The 19,044-nt window shown below is 51.8% G+C and overlaps 1 protein-coding gene across 4 annotated transcripts in view; it reads left to right on the top strand.

Moving 5' to 3' along the window:
• Positions 1-1,074: 1,074 nt before the first annotated feature.
• Positions 1,075-19,044, top strand: part of REXO1 (RNA exonuclease 1 homolog) — a 41,797-nt gene continuing 23,827 nt past the window's right edge. For 2 of the 4 annotated variants that reach the window (XR_003501285.3, XM_027471803.3), the window contains exons 1-2: positions 1,075-1,392; positions 15,434-17,217. Coding sequence is in view for 3 of the 4 variants with exons in the window: in XM_027471803.3 (XP_027327604.3) it covers positions 1,209-1,392; positions 15,434-17,217 (1,968 nt within the window). In the remaining variant the exon portion in view is untranslated. Of the gene's footprint in view, positions 1,393-13,366; positions 13,419-15,433; positions 17,218-19,044 lie in introns of those variants that run through there. The other 2 variants (XM_027471801.3, XM_072029258.1) reach the window with 2 other exon arrangements.

Below are 19,044 nucleotides of genomic sequence, written 5' to 3'. Positions count from 1 at the left end.
AAACTTTTGGAAAATCCCAACCCTGCGTTTTTTGACTATAACTGAAGAGTCTGAAAGGGAATGAGGTATGCGGTGGTGCACGTGTGCTTCCTTCTGCTGGGAGGAGCTTTAGCGATGCTTTTCGTTTATCATTCAGGTTTTCCAAAGCCCTGGCAGTGCTGGGGCACGGGTCTCTTGCTCAATTCTCCCCGTGCTTTGGGCAGCAGCAGGAGGTGGGTTCCTCCCTCACCTTCAGCACCTGGGTTTGCTCTGCTGGGATATTGGGTGTGGGGGGGTAACATACAGGAAGGATCATTGAAAATAAAAGTTTTTTTGTTTCTTTAAGATGCCTTTGAAACATGAATTCTGTCATCCTTCGTTTGTCCTTCCTTGGGGCCACGAATTCCTCCTGCCACCAGCTGAGGACCTTTCTCCAGCCATCCAGCTGGCTCCCTGCACCTCCCCAGTACTTTCCACCCTGTCTCCTATCCTCGCTTTCACGTGGGACGAGGCTTTCCTGGTTTCCTTGTCTCTGGTTTCCTTGTCCTGGTTTCCTTGTCTCTGAACCGTGGCTCCTGCCTGCACCCGGTGGGATTTCTCCTGGAAATCCCTTCGTTTCTTGCTTCATTTCTTGCTGTTGTCCCAGCCTGGCCTCCTTTGCTGGGGATGCAACGGTCCCAGGGCGGGATGTGGGCAGGCTCCTTCCTCCAACACCTCAAAGCCGAGGCCGTTTTGGGGGCTGTGTGGAGCTGGGATCACCGGGCACAACCCCTGGGACCCCAAAGGACCACCCCAGAACCGCACCGAGCCGCGTCCCAGCGCTCCCTGAGCTGCAGCAGCTCCGTGCCCCAGCACCTCTGGGTTCCGACCCCTTCCCCGTCCTCGCCCTGCCGCTGTCCCCAGCGAGCAGCGCCCCGCTCCCGTCCTGAGGGAGCCGCAGACCCCCACGGCCCCTCAGCGGACAGCCCCCAGCCCTCCCGCTCCCTCCCCGCCTCACGCGGCCCGGCCGCCATTTTCCCCCCGCCCCTTTTCCCGCCGGGGCCCCGCCCGCCATTTCCCGTCCCCTCCCGCTCAGGCGCGCCGCGGGCAGCCCGGTGCTGGCAGCGGCTTCGCGGGGGGGACCTCGCGGGCCGGGCCGCGGCGCTCCCAAGATGGCGGCGGGCCCGGGGCGCTGAGGCGGGAGCGCGGGGCCCGGAGCCCGGAGCCGCCCGGAGCCGCCCGGTGCCGCCATGCTGCGCTCCAGCGGCTACTTCCGCGGCATCGACTGCCCCTTCCTCGGCTCCGGGGGGTCGGGGCCGGCCGGGGGCCCCCCCTGCCGCCGGCCCTACTGCCATTTCCGACACCCCCCGGTGGCGGCGCGCTGCGGAGCCCCCGGTGCGGCCGCCGCCACCGCCGCGTTGGGCCACGGCGCAGGTACGGCCCCGGCCCCCTCCCCGCCTCCCTTCTGCCGGCCCGGGGCCTCCCCGGGGCTCCCGGCCACAAAACTGCGGCGCCCCGGGGGGAGGGGGAGCCCCTGGGGCCGCTCGGTGTGCGGAGAGAAACCGGGGGTGGGTCTCGTGAGGTGAGGTGGGGGGGGGGGGCTCCGCACGGGCCCTGTGGTGAGGGAGCTGGGGGGGGGCTGGGGATGGAGCAGGCTCAGGGGCCCCCCCCCGCTCCCTGGGGGCTGTGGGGAGCTGGGGCCGGGCTCTGCCCGCAGCAGAGGGAACGGCCTCGAGGGGGGCCCGGCTGGGAGCGGGGACACATCGACAGAGCCCGGGGAGCTGCTGGAGTCACCGGCACGGGGGGTGCTCGAGGAGGGGCTGGGCCTGGTGCTTGGGGACACGGCGCGGGGGTTGGAGCAGGTGCGGTTGGGGACCTTTTCCAACCGTAATGATTCCATGATCCTTGGAGCCCAGGGCTTCGATCTCCTCTGTGTGTATGGGAGGGTGCAAGAGGATGGAGCCGGGCTCTGCGGGTTGTGCCCGGTGACAGGACGGGAGGCAGCGGGCACAAACTGAAGCATGGGAGGGGGACAGAGGGCTGGGACAGGCTGCCCAGAGCGGCTGTGCTGGAGGCTCCTGCTCTGGAGATAGCCAAACCCCACCTGGGTGCCGTCCTGCGTGATGTGCTCTGGGTGCTCTGGCCTGGCTGATCCTCAGAGGCCCCCCTCCAGCCTCAGCCGTGCTGTGATTCTGAGCCCCCTGCTCTGGAGAAGGCTGTGATCATCGAGGATCCCTTCCAACCCAAACCATCCCCTGGTCACCGGCAGGATCCTGCAGGCACCTCCTGACCCACGGGCGGTGGGGAGCAGCTTCCTGCAATAACCGATCGCCCCAGGACAGCCTCCTCCTGTCGCCAGGCTGCTGGAGGACAGCTCTGTGCTCAGCCCTTTCCCTGTGCCCCCAGGCAGCCAAACTCACACAGCAGCGAGCTGTGAGCTGTCGGGGCAGCCTTCTGACCTGCTGTGCTGTCCGTGGGCCTGGAGGTGATGCAGGAGCCGCGCCAGCAGCTGCTGGTCCTGCCGGTGGGGCTGCGGGAAGCCCCAGCAGGACTTCAGCGAGGCGTGGAGCAACGCCAGCTCTCTCAAAAAGAAGCTTGGCTACGGGAAAGATCGCTGCTGTTCTGCTTGGTTCTTCCAGCAGCTCTCGTCATTTTACTTAGTCATTATTTGCTGGGCTGCTTATTGTACTGGCAGAGGAAAGCCTTCGTTCTTCCCCCCAGAAGGCTGCTGCTCGCTTTCTTCTTGGTCAAGCTGTTACTCTGCTAGGCCATACATGCTCGTGTGTGTGGTCTAATGACCTCAGGCCAAAGTTGTCAAAATAAAGCACAGCTTATTTTTTTTTTATAATTATGCTTGCTTTACATTGGCTTATTCATAAACTTGAGAAATTACTAATTCTGTGTGTCCCCTGATCACCAGCTCGTCTTACCACGACAGCTGTCAAATTTAAAATAAATAAGCGTGTTCAGGGCAGTCACAGTCAGACACATACACTGTTATAAAACCAAAAACTCCTGCCTCTTTCAGTGCTCTGTTGAATTTGCAAAGCTCTGTGGGGCCCTTTAGGTGTGCTTAATATTTCAGTCACCTTTCAGTGCCTTTAAACATCTGCAGACTGTCAGTTTGAGAGCAAGGTTTGCCCGTGTTGGGCTCCCACCTGAAACAGCTGCTGCTCTACTAAATAAACCTGGTGCTGGTTTTGCTTTTTGAACAGCTTCAAGTTTTTGGTTACGAAATGGGGAAGCAAGGGTTGGTGTCTAGCAAAACCTCTCAGGGCACCTGAAAAGTTTGTGCAGCTTCTGATGATGGTCGAAAGCGTTCACGTGAGAGCTGAGCGGGAGCGGAGCTGCTGGTAGAAGTGATCCCCGTCCCGCTCCCGCTGGGCCTGGCTCGGCTGCGTTGGTGAGCCAGGAGAAGTCCGTGTTTTAGGGAGGGAGAGAGGTTTGTTGGTTGTGTTACGGCTCTTAGAGAAGCTTCAGCTTTTTGAAAAATAAAAGCTGTAGTGGTTTAGTTTTCTCAGGTGAAGTGTCTGCCGCTCGGCGCCTGCTCTGCCTCGTCCCCAGCCCCTTGACATCTGCGCGGCTGTCACAGCCACGGCCCTGCACGTTCTGCCTCCACCTAGAGCTGGACTTTGGTCTTTTTTTGTGTTAATTTAGATTGAGAAATGGAAAATACGCGAGGAACCCGCTACAGAGCGCTGACCTTTAGAAGGGTGCTGTGTAAGGTGCCGAGTGTCTGTGGGAGCAGAGGATGCTTTTGCTGTTATTTTTAAGCAGTGCCAAGGCTTAGCTTCATCTGATGGCTTCAGATGTGCTCCTGCCCTTCCTGCTGAAGCCACGAGCCTGGAAGGATGTGCTGGAGACTTACGCTAGAGGGTGCAGTCGTGTAGCTGCAAGCAGGCAACCATCTTCTTGCAAGCAGGCTCTCCATCCAGCACAAGTTGCTCCTGGTCAGCGAAGCTGCCTGTCTGGTTTTAAAGCAGCCCCATAACAGGCATTTTTGACCTATTTAATTGCGGTGAGCTTTAAAAACTTTTTTTTTCCTTTTTTTTTTTTTTTTTTTGCCAAACAGGTGGTTCCTGCACCAAGAGTTCCAGTGTAGATCTGTGTTTTCTGGGATAGAGCCTGGGCAAAAAAAAAAAAAGAGAACATCTAAAGAACCGGCCTGCGAAGCATATTGATTCGAGGCTGGTGCTCACTTTGATGTTTGAGGATCACCTTAGGACTGGCAACAACCCCAAAACTCCTAGTAGGACTTCTGGGGCTTTGAAGTTGCTTTTGAAAACCGGGGAGGGGATCGGCTGTGGTGGAGGAGGCTGGGGACGTGTGCTGGGGGGAGCGGAGAGGAGGGGAGGAGAGGAATTAGTGGGGTGCAGCGCTGTCCCCCACCTCCTTGTTGCTGTTGCAGACTTCCTGAGGAGTGTGGTGTTGGCAGTAGGTGATCCTCGTTTCTTCTGCAGTGCTCCCGTGGTCCCAGCCACTTACAGAGCAGTGAAGGGGCCTCTGTGCCTGGTGGGGGCCATCTCCAGTGGGGACGGAGCTCGCTCCCCCCTTTGTGCTGCTGTTTGCATGGGGCAGGTGTTCACTTCCCTTCCCCTCCGAAAGCAGCTTGGTAAATGCAAACTTGGCAGGTGAGGAGGGCAGTGGTGTGATGAGAGTGGTGCACGGGGCACGGCTGAGCAGGGCTTTGAGCTGTGTGAGTGCTTCATGTGATGCATGTTCCCGTGTCTTTGTCGCAGGTGGCTGTGGCTCCCCGAGGCTCGTGGAAACGCAGTACTGGCTGGGGGCTGAGGCCTCAGCACCGTGGTATTTCCATGGTGCTGGTGGTGGGCTGAGAGACGGGACGTGAGCCTGTGCGGGGCTGGGAACCCGGGGGTTGTAAACTCTAATCCTGACTTGGCTGAAGTGCTTTTTCCATCTACCAAATGACAGAAACCCACCTGCTTCAGAGCGGGATGAAAAGATTATTGAATGTGTGTGAAGTGCCTTGAAAGCGTGCTGCCTAAGTAGGAGGGGAGAACTGCCTTCAGTCCTAAAAGCGTCTCTTCAAGAGCTGTGGAGGAGAAAAATGGGTCTGTCTTTAAAGTCTAGGTCCTGAGTATACCGAAAGACATGAAAGAAGCAGAATGCATCTCTTCACAAACACCCGAAGGAAACCCGGCTCTGGTTTGGTGGCTTTGGAAGTAGCTGTCAGGAGATGCTTGAGAGGCGGATGCGTTCTGAGCACAGAGCAGAAAGCAGCAGCTGGGTCTGGAGGTGCCAGTTCCTCTTTGCTCTGATCCGGCGGTGGGGGAGCGAAGCTTTCAGCACCCTGCCTTGAAGCACTTGAGCCTCGAGCAGCGCGTGGTGACGAGCACATGGCAGCCCTCCCCTATGGCCCAAAGCTTTCTTTGTGCAGATTTGCTGTCCAGACGGGCAAAGCTCTGCAGATCAGCTCTGGATGGCACCTTAGAAAGGTGTCCGGGCAGGTTTCTGTGGCACTGTCCTACAGAGCTTTTCCCCTCTGGGTGATTTGTGCCACCCAGCCCCCAAGCGAGGTGCTGTACCAACGCCGTCTGGTTCCTGTCAGGTGCTGCAAAGCCCTTGGGCTCGTCTCCTGGGTTCTGTTGGTCCTGCCACCGGTGCAGCAAGGGCCCAGCGAGACACTGCAGCTCTCCCTTCAGCCAAAAAATACAACTGTACGGGGTGGCCATGGCTTGTATGCGAAGTGCTGTGCAAAATGATGCTTGATAAAACCTAAAGTGGCTCTGCAAGCTTTAAAACCTGACTTTAACCATCCTCAGCCCACGCGTCGCTGTAGGACCGAGGCCGTAGAAGAGTCTCCAGGTGTCAGGAGCCTTGTTCAGCGCCATGTGGGGCTGCGCGATGACCCCAGAGCTGCTGGGAGGGAGCAGCCTCTGTGCCCTGTGAGTGCCCCTGTGCCACGTATCGTGCCGTGCAGGTTGGTGCCGCGTGAAGGACAAGTCTGTAACGTGTTTTCCTTCCTGTGGTTGCTGTGTGAGATCAGCTTCTTGTAGGAAAGCGCTGCTGTTGGTACGTTTGCTAAAAGGGAAATGGAACGAGCAGAAGTGGGGAAAGCTGCCGACAGCGTTTGGTGTTTCTGAGGAGAGGTCGTGTGGTTCAGGGCCGGGTGCGCCCTTGCGGGTTGTGTGGGGACCTCGCTAAGGTTTTTCCTCGGTTGCGTTTAGGACAGTAATTACCAAATCGTTGCTGGTGCGTGTTTTCTAAGAGTTCTGAAATGAAGAAGAAAAAACCCACTTGAGGTCAGGATGGGTCTTCTCATGTAAATCAGAGCAACGACCTTCCAGCAGCGGGAGATCTCTTGTAATTTACTGACCTGTGCTTGGGGCAGGTTAACTTTGGGGGCAGGCGCAGCTGCTCTGTGTGCTGGGATTTTGTGTGGGGTTGTGGGGCAGTGCTGCTGGCTTGGAAGGGCAGGTACAGGGGGCAGAGCTGCTCAGCGGCGTCCCCTTGGCCGTGAGCTGTGCTCAGCTCTTCCCCTGTCCAGCATGGAAAGCAGCAGCGGGGAGGTGGGAGCAGAACCAGAAGGGTGGTGAATGCTGGAGGTGCAGCGGCCTCACAAAACCAGAAGGGTGGTGAACGATAAAGGTGCAGGGGCCTCCTGGAGGCACTGGGGTTTGCAAACTCCCTGGGCTCCCCTCTGCGCGCTGACAGGAAGTCCTGAAGGATTTCTTTCTGCAGCGTGAAATACCTTCCTTGACATTTAAACACGTCCTCTGGTTTCATTCCTCGAGTCAAGCACTGTGGTGCTGCCTTAGCGCCGGAGAAGCACAAAGCCAGGTTCTAAATCCCGGATCTCCCAAACCTCTCCGTGGGAGCCCCGTGGTGGGCGAAGCAGCTGGGACGTGCCGGCACCCGGACAGGCAGCAGCGCTGGGCACAGCCCGGCACGCAGCGAGGAGCCGCACCAGGCCCGCTCCCTGCCCCACAGCTCCTTCCCCACTGGGAGCACGGGGGTGGTGTTGGGCTCGGGGTGGCCCTGTGGGGCTGCTCAGCACTACCCCAGGCCAGCAGCTTGGGAAAGCACCCTGCTTGCCACCTTGTGTTGCTTAAACACAGTAAAAAGCGACTTGTACGGTAGGACGGGGGGGGAAAGGAGATGCCACGAAGTCCCCAGGGTGACAGTCACAGTACTAGGAAAGAAAGAAAGAGTCAAAAAGCCCCTGCAGAAACTCGAGTAAAAACCAATCTGACTTTGGAGTAAATGAGGGTGAAGGCGGGACTTTGGGGTGGGAAGTCCTGCCCTAATTATCTCTGCAGCCCAGAAAGTGCTGTGTCAGCACATGGTCAGCGTGGTGTGCCATAAGCCTGTGCCGGAGCCTCAGCTGTGCCAAGCAGATATTCAAAGCCTCAAGTACAGCATGAACAAATATCTGCAATACCTATTAACCGCGGGGAGCTCAGGTAATTCTTTGAAGTTTTGGACGTCCTGGGAAGTGAACTTGGGTTTTGTGTGGGTTGCAGGATGTGAAGCACCTGCCGGAGAGGCGACTTCTCCAGAGAGGCTTCCCCTGTCAGCCATTCATTTAACATGAGACCTCGGTCCTTGGCGTTGTGCTTGTGTTTAAAATCTACAGACTATGCAAAAACTCAGCCCTGCTCTGCCAGGTTTGCTTGCACGAGGATTTTAGTTTCCCGGTGAGAACTTGCCTTTGTATTGAGAGAGGATTCGTGCTGAGAGCCAGGGAGTGTGTTGGCTAAAAGAGCCCGGGGAGCCACAGGTGTCGGCGTCGTAAAGGAGCTGCAGAGTTTTAATTTAGGCTTTTGAGGTAACTAAAGCTGGACGGGTTTGAAAACCAGTTTATATTTTGGTGTTAGCTCTTTGTAGGTCACAGCTGAAGCTTTTAAATGTTGTATAGCCTAAAAGTTTTTTTTTCTTTATTTTTTAACTTTGTTTTTCAAAGCGTCCAGTTGTGACTGTATTGAAATAGGTTTTTTTTGTTTTGTTTTGTTTTTTTTTTTCTCTTAAATTGGAGTTCTTCCCTTGAAATAGTTAAAGAAGTAAGACAGGTGCTGAGACGATAACTTATCTTGAGCAAGTCAGAGAAAGGCTGGAAAATGGAGGGAGTGGAGGGTCAGGGGTAGAATTACTGCTTGTGACCATGCTGGCCACCAGAATACTTGGAGGAATTTCTTTTTCTCTTCATTCTTTGAAAGGAGAGTTGCTCTGCTGTTGAAATGGTGAAGCAGATGCTTATTTGTACCTTGTGCTTGTACAAGAGAGGTGGAAATATTTTCAGTCTGTCTCTTTATTGGAAACAGAAGTCTGTTATTTTTTTATTTTCCAAATAGAATTTCAAGTTTTCTTGCATATTGAGAACTAACTTTAAAGCTAAAATGAGAATGGGAATGGAAAGTTCTCCAAGGAACCCGAACACCGTCCAGATTCGTGTCCCGTCGGTTTTAAAGCAGCGAGACGCCTTCGAGCCCGCGTGGTGCCGCGCCGCCGGTCGGGTACAGCCCGGGGAACAATCGTGATACTTCGGGTGCCAGCCCTGGTAACACACCGCTTATTTCTTGAGTTCTGTCTGAGGCTAGGGGAGAGACGTGCTGGCGTGCTGTTTCCCCTTTGGAAAATGTTCCGTTTAGCACAGATACGGACGTGCCTCTGGTGCTCTTTGCCTGTTGTAGCACCCGAGCGGACGGCACTGTAAATCACTGTGGCAGTAGAGCAGCATGAGTGATGGCTTTTGCACGGGCTGAGTGATGGCTTTTGCACGGGCCAGAGCATCCTGTTCTGGCTTCTGCATCCTAGAGTTAGCTGCCGTCACCGGGGCAAGCAGTGGAGGTCCCAGACTTCCTTTGGGACTGCTGGCGAGGCTGTCAGGAGGCTGCAGCATCACCCGCAGTAAGTGTGAGGACCTTCCTGGTGCCTCTTCTGCTGCACTGGAGGCAAATCTCTGCACAGTCGCATTTTCTTGAATGAAAGCAGGAGCTGCGTCCTGCCTTGTGAGCTGCTGTGCGCGCTGTGCCCCACCGTGTCCCTCCCGGTGCGAGCACACCACTGCAGCGAGCGCCGCCGGCTCGGCTTTGACACGGCCATGCTGTGCCTCCTCTCCGCTCAGCAGCGTGCTGCTGCGTGTGCTGGGATCATCGTCCCCAGCTGCTCTCGACCCCCTGGCATGAGCCACCCATCCCGGTGCTGGTCGCGGGACCTCCGGCCAGCTCGGTGCGCCGAGACGGCCCTTCGGAGGCTGGCACCACCTGGTGAAACCATCCCCGGGCTTTGTCACGAGCTGGTTTAAAAATACCACAGCGTGATGGATGACTGTTCAACCTTTTTTCGGCCTTGCTAATATAAGACTTTCTTTTCTTGTGTTTGCTTCCTTTTTTTCTACCGAAGAAATGATCGCTTGGGTTCATAAGATGTTTGTAGCTCTGGCATCCGATCCCTCGTACGGAGGAACACGCAGGGAGTGGGGCGCACGGGGAGAGGCCAGTTTTGACTGGACTGACAATAAAACCTCTCCTACCCTGCTCTCCTTAGACTGGTACAAAGTTACCTACATTTGTATTATTTAATGTTAATAATTAAAGCTAACATTTAGAGAGAAGGCGTGAGAAATCGTTAGGACTGCGTTTATGTTGAAAGAGGAATAAACATTTCTCTTAGTTCCTCTCACCTGCCCTCCTAGCCCGTTTACTCTGAATACTTGTTTGAAATGTGCTATTTTAAATCTCAACGTTAATTATTTCCAAGTAGTTGGATATTGTTAATTGTTGAAAATTTGCTATGGGTACTTGCAAATGAGGTCTGCGCCAAAAAAATGCCATTTCTTTTGCACTGCTTAATAGCAAAGAATAGCAAAAGCTCGGCCTGCTGGCAAAGCTCTTTTGAAACGTTTTGTTCTTGTGAAACTGCTGTCTTTTCTGTGAGGCTGAAGATGAAAAGCTTTAAATAATTTTCCAACGGTGATAATTTTTCTGTAATCGCAGAGGTTGGCCGTTTGCTAAGTACCGGCACGGTAAACACAGGCAAGCTGTTAAGCTAACACGGCTGTTCAGACAACATTAAAATATTTTTTTTTTTTTTCCAAGGAGGTCTCCCAACAGTTTCCACCTTCCCCATCTCCTGTTGAATGCACCTCTTGTCGCCAGCTCCCAGTGACTCAGGGAGATGGGCGATGGGCAGTGTTTGCTGTCTGACCTGTGCCAGTTTGTCCGTTTTGAGGTCGGGATTGCCATCGATGTGAACGCTTCTAATTTTCATCTCTGTTTCGTTTAGCAGCAGCTGCTGCTGCTCAGCAGCTCCGGCTGGTGATGTGTCCGGAGGGAAGGCGTTGTTGTCCGTGGCCCACGTGCGTGCCGAGCTTCGCTCCTCTCCCCAAACCTGCAGGCTTGCGGTGACTGGCACACGTTGTACTTTCGGGCTCTTATGTATTTAAAGCATCTGAAATATGCGCTCTGCCAGGGTGCTTGGTTTAAAAAAAAACAAAAAAAAAACAAATGTATTTTTCTGCAGAAAGATTCACTGTAAGATAAGTTTTCGCATCAAACAGGTGACCTTGTACTGGATGCCTCCCGTTCTCCCTGTAATGCCAGCCTTTGTTTGCTGCTTTCGCTGTCTGCAAAGCCCAGAAGGGCCAGGGCACAGCAAGGAGTCGCTGGCCTGGAGGAGGTTTGTAAGAACCCCCCCGCCTCAGAACAGAGGCCTCGTTTTCTAGCACCAAAACAAACGTATCTGGGGAAACAAGCGGCCTTGGGTTTTCAGAAGGATCTTTTTTTATGCTTCTGCGTAGTCTTTGCCAAACCAGGTGATTTTAATGCGATTCGTTTCGGTGTCTTCTAAAGCTGTCGTCTGGTTTAAATAAATTGTTCCCCGAGGTGCTATGTAAATTCTTAATAACTTGGTTTTTATAGTGTTGATGTTAACTTCACCTTCCTGTGTCTCAGAGGGACTATTCCATATTTCTGAGGTACATTAATTTATTAAAATAGTTTGCATTTTAGAGTGTCCCGATCACAGTTCAGCTCCCAGTCCTACAAGGAGTTGTCATCGCAAGGCTCATTATCTCGTGACTCTCAGGAGAGCGCAGACTCTCAGTTCTACATCCTCCAAAAAGTCGTTTTGCAAAGTGCTTCTCACTTACTCATTTCTCTGCAGCAGCCATCGCGTGTATCGGAACAGCAAGAACAACAGAGTTCAATTTTTAGTAATTTTCCTTACTGTGACCATGTGGACCTTCATATTAGTGTTCGGAACGGAAAGCAACAAATGCAAAACCCGGTGAAAACTCCTCTGAGTTGTGCACCCGGGCTGCGGGAAGGGCTGTGCGTGCGGGGGTGCCTGCCTGCACGGCACGAGGCTCAGCCCTCCCCGCAGCCCTTTCCTCTCCCGGCTTCCCAGGAGTGTAATTAAGCATCTAAAGAGGTGGCCTGATTTCAGATAGCGTTTTTAATCCCTCTGACTTTGGGGACCTGCCTGTGTGTCTGTGTGGCTTTCCATCCGTACAGAATTTCCTTCTGCGTGTGTTTCCACATTATCTGCAAATGCATCGTGGCCAAAGGTGCCGGTCCTGATTAGTGCTGTGGGGCCCCGCTTACACAAGTGGCTTTCATGGCAAAGGTAGCCTTTGATCAGCGTGGCTGGGGTAATCCATCAGGCCTCCTCCACACCTACAAAAGAGCTCTTTCATGACGGTATCTCAAAGCCCGCTGGCATTCTCAGAGTTTGTAATGTGTTTTTACACCTGGTTGTTCCACTGAAAGACAAGGGGTGAGTTTTATACCCTAGATGAATGACAGAATCAGCCAGTTTGTTTGGAAAACCTGATGTAGGGACGGATCCTGATGTATGTCGGGGTACGGCAGGAAAGCAATTGCAGCTGACCTCTAGTTTGGTTGGGGGAGTTCCTGGCAGGGATGCAGCTGTGCTGGTGGTGTTTATTCTCATTTATGTACCGAGCCGTTCTGCTGGGCGTGCTTCCCTCGCAGGGCACCAGAGTCAGGTTGTCTTTGGCTTTCTCTGTATTCTGACATATTTAAAACAGTTTTTGCTTTCTGTGTGGAGAAAATGCTGTTCATAGAGTAGTTTTTTTTTTTTTTTTTGGTGAGCAAATCATTAGATCCAGACTGCGTTCTCACCTTTGTTTACAGGGCACCAAATACTTAACACTGAACAAATTACCAGGCTCTCTGTTGCTCCTCTAACAACTCTTTCACTAAACTTCAGGTCCCCACCCTGAGCTGCTTCCTCCAGACGTCACTGCGCTGCTCTTCTACCACGGCACAGCTGGTGGGAAATGAAGTGGGGGTCTGGAGGGCTCCCAGTTCTTTGTCAGCTGATATTTAGCTGACAAAGCTAATATTTATACCTAACTACTTTGATGTTCTGTTTATTTATACTTGCCTCCATGACGATGCTGTTTGCACCTACTTTTGTTCCTGTTTTTTTCTTGTCCGTGTTTCTTCATGGTTTCTTCTCCTCAGCAAGCTCTGGGTATTGCTGTGCCTGCCGTGTGTCATCCATCCCCGGAGATGTTCAGGGTTGCCACCTTGTCCCTCCCTCTCTCCCCAGGCAGTGAGTGTGTTCCTGGGGATTTGTGCAGGGCGTTGCAATGGGGACAGCAGGGAGCAGCTCCTCCTCCGCAGAGCAGGTGGAGGTGGTGGTTTCAGATCCCTGCACAACGGAGCCAGGAGGAAAGGAAGAGTTCAGTCCACGGTGCCTGTGAGGACTGTGCTTTGGGAATCCTCTTTGTGTCTTGGTTGTAAAGCACTTTGCAGTGGGTGGTTATACAAATACACTGCCTCGCTCCTTTTTCCCACCTTCCTGGTCCTGAGCCCAGCTCTGGCTGTCATGTGGAAGGTGATCACAACCTGCAGTGTTTGCCCAGTCCCTGCTCAACCAGGAGCTAATTGGCTTGCAAAAAATCCTTTGCAAACCCAAGGGGGTAGAAAGTATTTTATGAAACCAGAGCCCTTATTTTAACCTGGTCTCTACTGTTCTCTCTCTCTCTCTTTTTTTTTTTTTTTTTATACTGCCAAAGGGAGCTGAGCTGTCAAAAAAATAAATCAGGAAAAACTTGTGAGAGTGGTAGAAACAACTCCTGTAAACACTGTTAATTCTGGCTGTTGCAAGAAATTCTCTCACCCCTGTTAGACCTGAGAGGGTTTTTTCCTATCTTTTATCACGCTGTTTATTGTTCGGTTCTTTTACATATTCACGTTGGTGAGCCAGTTTTACTACTGTCTTTCTAGCAAGGAACACAGTGTTCTGGAATAGTAGCACTCAGGCACTGTGATAAAACTGGTGTTGCAAACTGTTCAAAGTCAAAAAGCAGTAGGTAGCTGCCGATAACTGGCTAAATGCAGGCAACTTCACTGCTGGGTTCCTTCCAGGTGAAGTTACTTCCCTGCCTGTCCTGTGGCAGGCAGATTCCAGTTGCTCTGCACATTGACATGAGATGCTCCAGCCCTTCCTTTTCACCACGAGTTGGAAAGGTAGGTGGGAAAGTTTGGGACAGCGTGGTGGAGCACAGAGAGCATTTATACCTGTGAGCTGCTTCCATCTCCTCGTCAAGAAGAACGTTGCAGGACGAGCTTTAACAGACCCTCCAGGTGTAAGTCATCCCATGGATGGGTTGCTTTAGCATTTTCAGGCTGTTGCTTGCTGAAAGCTCTGCTGTGGAGCTGGGGTTGGAAGGGCCAGAGCGTGTCCTGGCCTCTGGGGCTTCAGGGGAGCCCCCTCTTCAGCATTTTCTTCTGTGCTTTCTCCATAGTCCTTAGTCAGCCAGAGCAGAGGTAGCTGCGGCTGCTAGTTTAGGGTGACAGCTTTAGCTTTTAGAGCTTCTTGCCATGGGGTGGTCTGCATTTTGTGTTTTATTGTTGATTGTAAGCCATAAACCCGTGCTATGACAATAGGACATACTGCAGCCCAATTTTTAGCCCATAGCAGAGACGAAACTAGATGCCTGGTGCACACCCCAATTCCTGTTGTGGTATTATTATTATTTTATTTTGCTGTCCTTGCTGAGCCAGCCACATGCGAACAGCATGGGTTTCATCCTGCAGAGCCCTAGCTTTCTGAACGTGAGCAAGCTCTTCTGTTTTCCTTCTGAAATGCACTTTGCTTTCACTATAAAGCATCAGGTATTTCAAATGACCGTCAGGGTTTCGTGAGACTCGTGATGTAGAGCTTTTCTTTGTTTCTTAGATATGCACAGGGGTAAGCAGCCCGTGCCATGCTCCTGAATCAAGTGGTAATTGGGAATTCCTGCGAGAGCTGCTGCTAATACCACTCTAATACCCCGTGGTGGTTGCTTGCTGATCACCTAATTGCTATGGAAATGTGTGCCCTGGTGCAGCGCTGTCCCAGCTGACAGCTCAGCTTTCTTGCAAGGGGTTGCGACGTTCGGCGTGGGGTTAGCCACCCCACACGGGGGAGAGGGCTGGGGGCTGCAGGAGGGGAGCGGAGGGCAGCAAAATCATGAGAGCAAGGAGAGAATGGCGAGGGGAAAAAGAGATGGGGGGGAGAAGGGGAGTGCAATTTGCTCTCCAGGCATTGGGAACTCGTGAAGCTGTGCGGGGAGTTTCTGACCTGCTGGGTTCTGCCGCACTTCCTTTGAAGGCAGAGTCACTGCCACTCCGATAAACAAGCTCGCAAGGGACACCAGAACACCGAGGGGTGGATCCTTTCTCAGCAGCTCTTCTCTGCTCGTCAGTAAAAGAGAAAACAGCAGGTGCGTGGCAGGCCTGGTGCTGAGCGGTGACTGCGGAGCTGCTGTGTGCTCTGGTACCCGCGGCTTGCAGTCCTGGAAGTGCCTGGGTAAGGCAGAATGCCTAAGGGCTGGTGTGAAAAGGGAAACGGGAGTGTTTAACCTGCACATCTCGGTGGTGGGTCTTTGCCGTTGAGTTCTGGGGTCCCCTCTGTACCTGTGTTTTTTTTCTTTGTATCAGCACTTGATTTGTCGGTCCGAGTAAGACTCGTTTTCCTGCTGCTGCTGTGAGAAATGCTGAGCTTCGAGGAATATTGGAGGCTTTTCAGTGGGCTTTGGGCATTGCCATCGATAAATGAGAACCTAATCCCCAGTTCTCGTACTGGAATCCTCTGTCCTTCTTTGCTCACTTCATTGAATTAAGCAGATAATTCTGCGCATACTCGGCTCCTCTTGGTCCTAATACAGTGATTATCCTTTAATGCCCCAAAGAATATTTCACTTACAGAGCTTTTCCATGAGTAATAACAGCACTTTGTTAACAGATCTGTAGTCCTTAAGGCCCAGGAAGTTTGGGAAACCTCTTCTAGCCATGTACCTGCCACTGGCCGGGGAATGTCACTGGTGGCTTTCACTATCAAATGTGTATTGTGTAGTAGGGAGAGCACGGCTCTCTGCATTGTCTGTCAGCATTGGGTTTTGATGAGAGTAAACCGTAAAAAAGACCTTTTCAAAATTTACTGCAGAGAAAGTTTTACTGCCAGCAGTTTAGATAAGTTATTTTTCCCTTCTCTTTTACAGAACGGGGCTATGATCCCTACAACCCAGAGCTTCCGAGGCACTCGCTGGAGGCGGAGGATGATGCTCTGGCAGACGTTACAGACATGCCACCGGGCATTCTGGAGCTGGAGCTGGTCAACAAGGCCATCGAGGCAGTCAAAAATGAAGTTGAGAGAGAACAGAAAAAGTATGAGGAGCTGTTGGAAACGACAAAGGAGCTCAGTGCTTCAGAGGCCTCCTCGCTCATTTCCAAAGCACCTGTGTCAGCTGCTGTGACACAAAATGATTCATTTACCTCCTTAGAGTATAATCCAGGTAGCTACAACTTTAATAATAACCCAGACTACAATCCTACTCCTCTCGCTGCTGCTAGCCAGTCAAGTAAATATACTTTGGATACTGCGCGATCTAAAGGTAGCTCACTGGAATATGTTCCCAAGGCTGTAGCACAGAGTAAAAAATACAGTAGCACTGTCACTAACAATAAATACGTGATCGATGACTCTAAGCCTTCTACAGACTTGGAATATGACCCACTTTCAAACTACTCAGCCAGGCTTCTGAGCAAAGCTACAACAAAGGAGTCAAAGGGGTCTAAAAGAGGTAGGGTCCCTAGCTATGAGGAGTCTTACTCTCCTTCAAGAAAGAAGCTCTGTGAAATACCTGACGAATATGAAGTCTATGCCAGGTTCTCCTCCTCTGAAGATGAGGCTGATGCAGAATATAAGCCAACTTCTGTTAGTTCACAGTCAAAAGCTGGTTCTGAAAGTGAATCAAACGATGGAATCTCCAGCAAAGAGCGGAGCACCAGACTGGACGACTTTGCTTCTCAGGATAGCAAAGAAATGGCAGCACAGTATGGCATGGAGGACCTTTCAGGTTCACAGAAAAACCTTGCCAAAAACTTATCAGACAAGAATGCAAAAGCAGTGAAATCGTGTTCTGGAAAGAATGACCAGGAAACTGAAAATAAAAACAAAGACTTGAAAGACAAAACAAAGAGGAGGAAATCAGATGTTAGTAAAGTGCCTAGCCTCAGTGAGGTTGGTAAGAAAGAGAAAAGTAAAAATATGGAAAAAGACAAAATACTCAAGAAGGAAGAAAAATTAAAAACAAAGAACGAGGAGAAAAACTGCAAAGATAAAAGCATCAAAGTGAAAAGTGATGGGAATTTAAAGAAACCTGAAAAACAGAAGTCAGAAAAAGTGGATGGGCTTAAGAAAGACAAATCCAAGTCTGGCAGCAGTAGTTCAGGGAAAAGCAAGAGTGAGGGTGTCACCAAAGGCTCTAGCACGGAAAAGCTGGGCAGCAGCAAGAAAGATTCCAAACTGAAAACGGCCGATGTGAAAAATGGTAAGGAAACCTCTGGTCGTAAAAACAAAGACAAAGGGACCAAGACCCCAGCACTGGAACGAAAGAAAGAAAAGGTCAGCTCTGCAGAAAAAGGAGAGCCGAAGAAGAGTCGGAAGCAGCAGAGCCTGAGTCACGTTGATCTGTTTGGAGATGAGAGTGGGGACGATGATGACAAAGGCAAACCGATGCCATCCACTTTACCTGACGTGAGCTCAGATTCGGATGGTGATGACTGTGGTTCAAGCTCTCAGAGTGAAAATGAAGGGACAAAGAAAGTGAAGCGGTCTAAATTGTCAAAGTCATCATCTTCTTCCTCAACATCCGATGACATCGATTATTCCGTCCTTGAGAAAGACTTGGACTTAGAGTCAGACCCAATGGAAGAGTGTCTCAGGATTTTTAATGAATCTACAGATGTGAAAACTGAAGACAAGGGGAGGCTGGGGAAGCAGGTAATGCTTGTTTGAGTTGGTTGCTTGTCTCAAATCCAAATGGGAGAGGATTCTGGTTTAGTTTAGTCGTGTTGCTTATTTCAAGTAGCTGAAGAGGGCTACGGAGGGAGATTCCATATGTTGGACGAATCTCATCCTTGTCCTGAATGAATGCTTTGAAGAACTTGCACCTGAATTTACCTGCTGGATTGAAGGCCATTGGGAAATGTAAGGATTCAACTGCCCTTTGTGTGGAAGGCCTTTACCTTTCAGGGTTGTCAGGTACTTCTGTCTCCATTTGGCCTAAGATCTGTGGCTGGCTGGAGAAGAAGTTTTGGGCTTCAGACTCCCCAAACCGCTGCTCCCTGCTCTAAACGCGTGCTGCAGTTACTGTGTCGGGATCTCTGGGTACCTCACAGGGGCTGTAAGTAAGAAATTAGCTTTAAAACTGCTTCAAAAGGTAGAAGGGGGTTTTGGAAGAAGGAGGTAAAAAGACAGCCTTTACCTAAAAAGGTTTCTGTTGTTGTGAGGTGGTCCCCAGAGGACGGGGAGCCCTCACTTGCCAAGGTTTAAAACAGAACTGAGCAAGTAAAAAAGGCTGGAAAGCAGCTGCTGGCAGCGACCCTCAGCCAGGCTCAGAGAGATGGAAGTAGGAGCAGACAAACTCATCTTTCATCTTCTGACATCCGAGTTCAGCCAGGCAGCAAGAGCAAAGTCTCCGTCCTGGGGGGGGCACGGGCAGGGCTGGGACTTGCTGTGGAGCCCAGGTTTTCTGGTTGTGCTTGCACGCACAGCAGGTGTTCGTGGAGTTGGAGTGAAAAGAGCTTTAAAAAAAGAAAAGTGACAAATTTGGCTCTGTTGAGCAAACAGCCCAGATGTGTTTCGAGTGTTATCAGCTGGCACATCTGCCCGCAGGTACCGAGGTGGCTGAGCCAGCTGTGTCCCCCGGGAGGCTCAATGGGGACAGCTGGCAAAGGCAGGGGACTTGCTGGGGGACACGGGGCACAGAAGGACGAGTGCTTCCAAGTGACAAGGAATGGCTCAGCAGCTTCAGTTGCATCTGTCCCGCATCCAAAAGATAGTGGGGGTACTGGGACTCCACTGGGGCTTCCAGTGAGTTCCAGTTCAGAGCCCTTCAAACCCAGCGAGGTTCCCTGTGGGGTCATTGATCTGGAAGAGGGGCAGGGAGAGTGCAGCAGGAGCCACACGACTGCGTGGTTGAAAACCTGTTTCTCCCAGTGGGTTTGTTTGTTGAGTTTTATTCTCTCTGAAAACGACATCAGAAACTTGCTGGTTTTGAGGCTTTTGGTAGTTGGGTGGGTGAAGTGGCCGTGAACAAAATTCTCCCAGCCACGATTCCGGCTGTGGAGGATGAAGTGAGCTGGGATCTGCGGCGTGGGGAGGGGAGAAGCAGGAGCACTCAAGCTTCTTCTGTCCTGCTGAATCCTAAAGACCTTTTTTACACTAATACGAAGTGCCTTAGTATAAAGCAGTTCTCAGTATAACAATTTTCTTTCGAACTATCAGCGTTACTCGATTTTGCTTGTTTAAAATTCAGCTGCTCTTCTTTTTCAGTTCAGGGTAATTCTCAGCTAGGAAAGAGAGCTTTATTTTTGGATTTGTTTCTTCAAATTGCCCAACTTAAGCGAGAATATTTTAAGGGCACGCCATCTATAGAGGGGAAACAGTTATTCATTTAGGGCTTTCCAAATGTGAGAAGACTCGAAATGGGCTGGATTCAGAAAGCACCGACCCGGGGGCTGCGGTACTCTTCGAGCAGTTATTCCGGGCATCTGGTGGCAATGCCCAGCTGTCAGCAGCCACCTGCGTTTCCCATTTCAAGTAGCC

The sequence above is a fragment of the Anas platyrhynchos genome, chromosome 29 (genome assembly GCF_047663525.1).
Source record: "Anas platyrhynchos isolate ZD024472 breed Pekin duck chromosome 29, IASCAAS_PekinDuck_T2T, whole genome shotgun sequence".
Lineage (NCBI taxonomy): Eukaryota > Metazoa > Chordata > Aves > Anseriformes > Anatidae > Anas > Anas platyrhynchos.
This window is presented reverse-complemented; position numbering and strand designations above follow the sequence as displayed.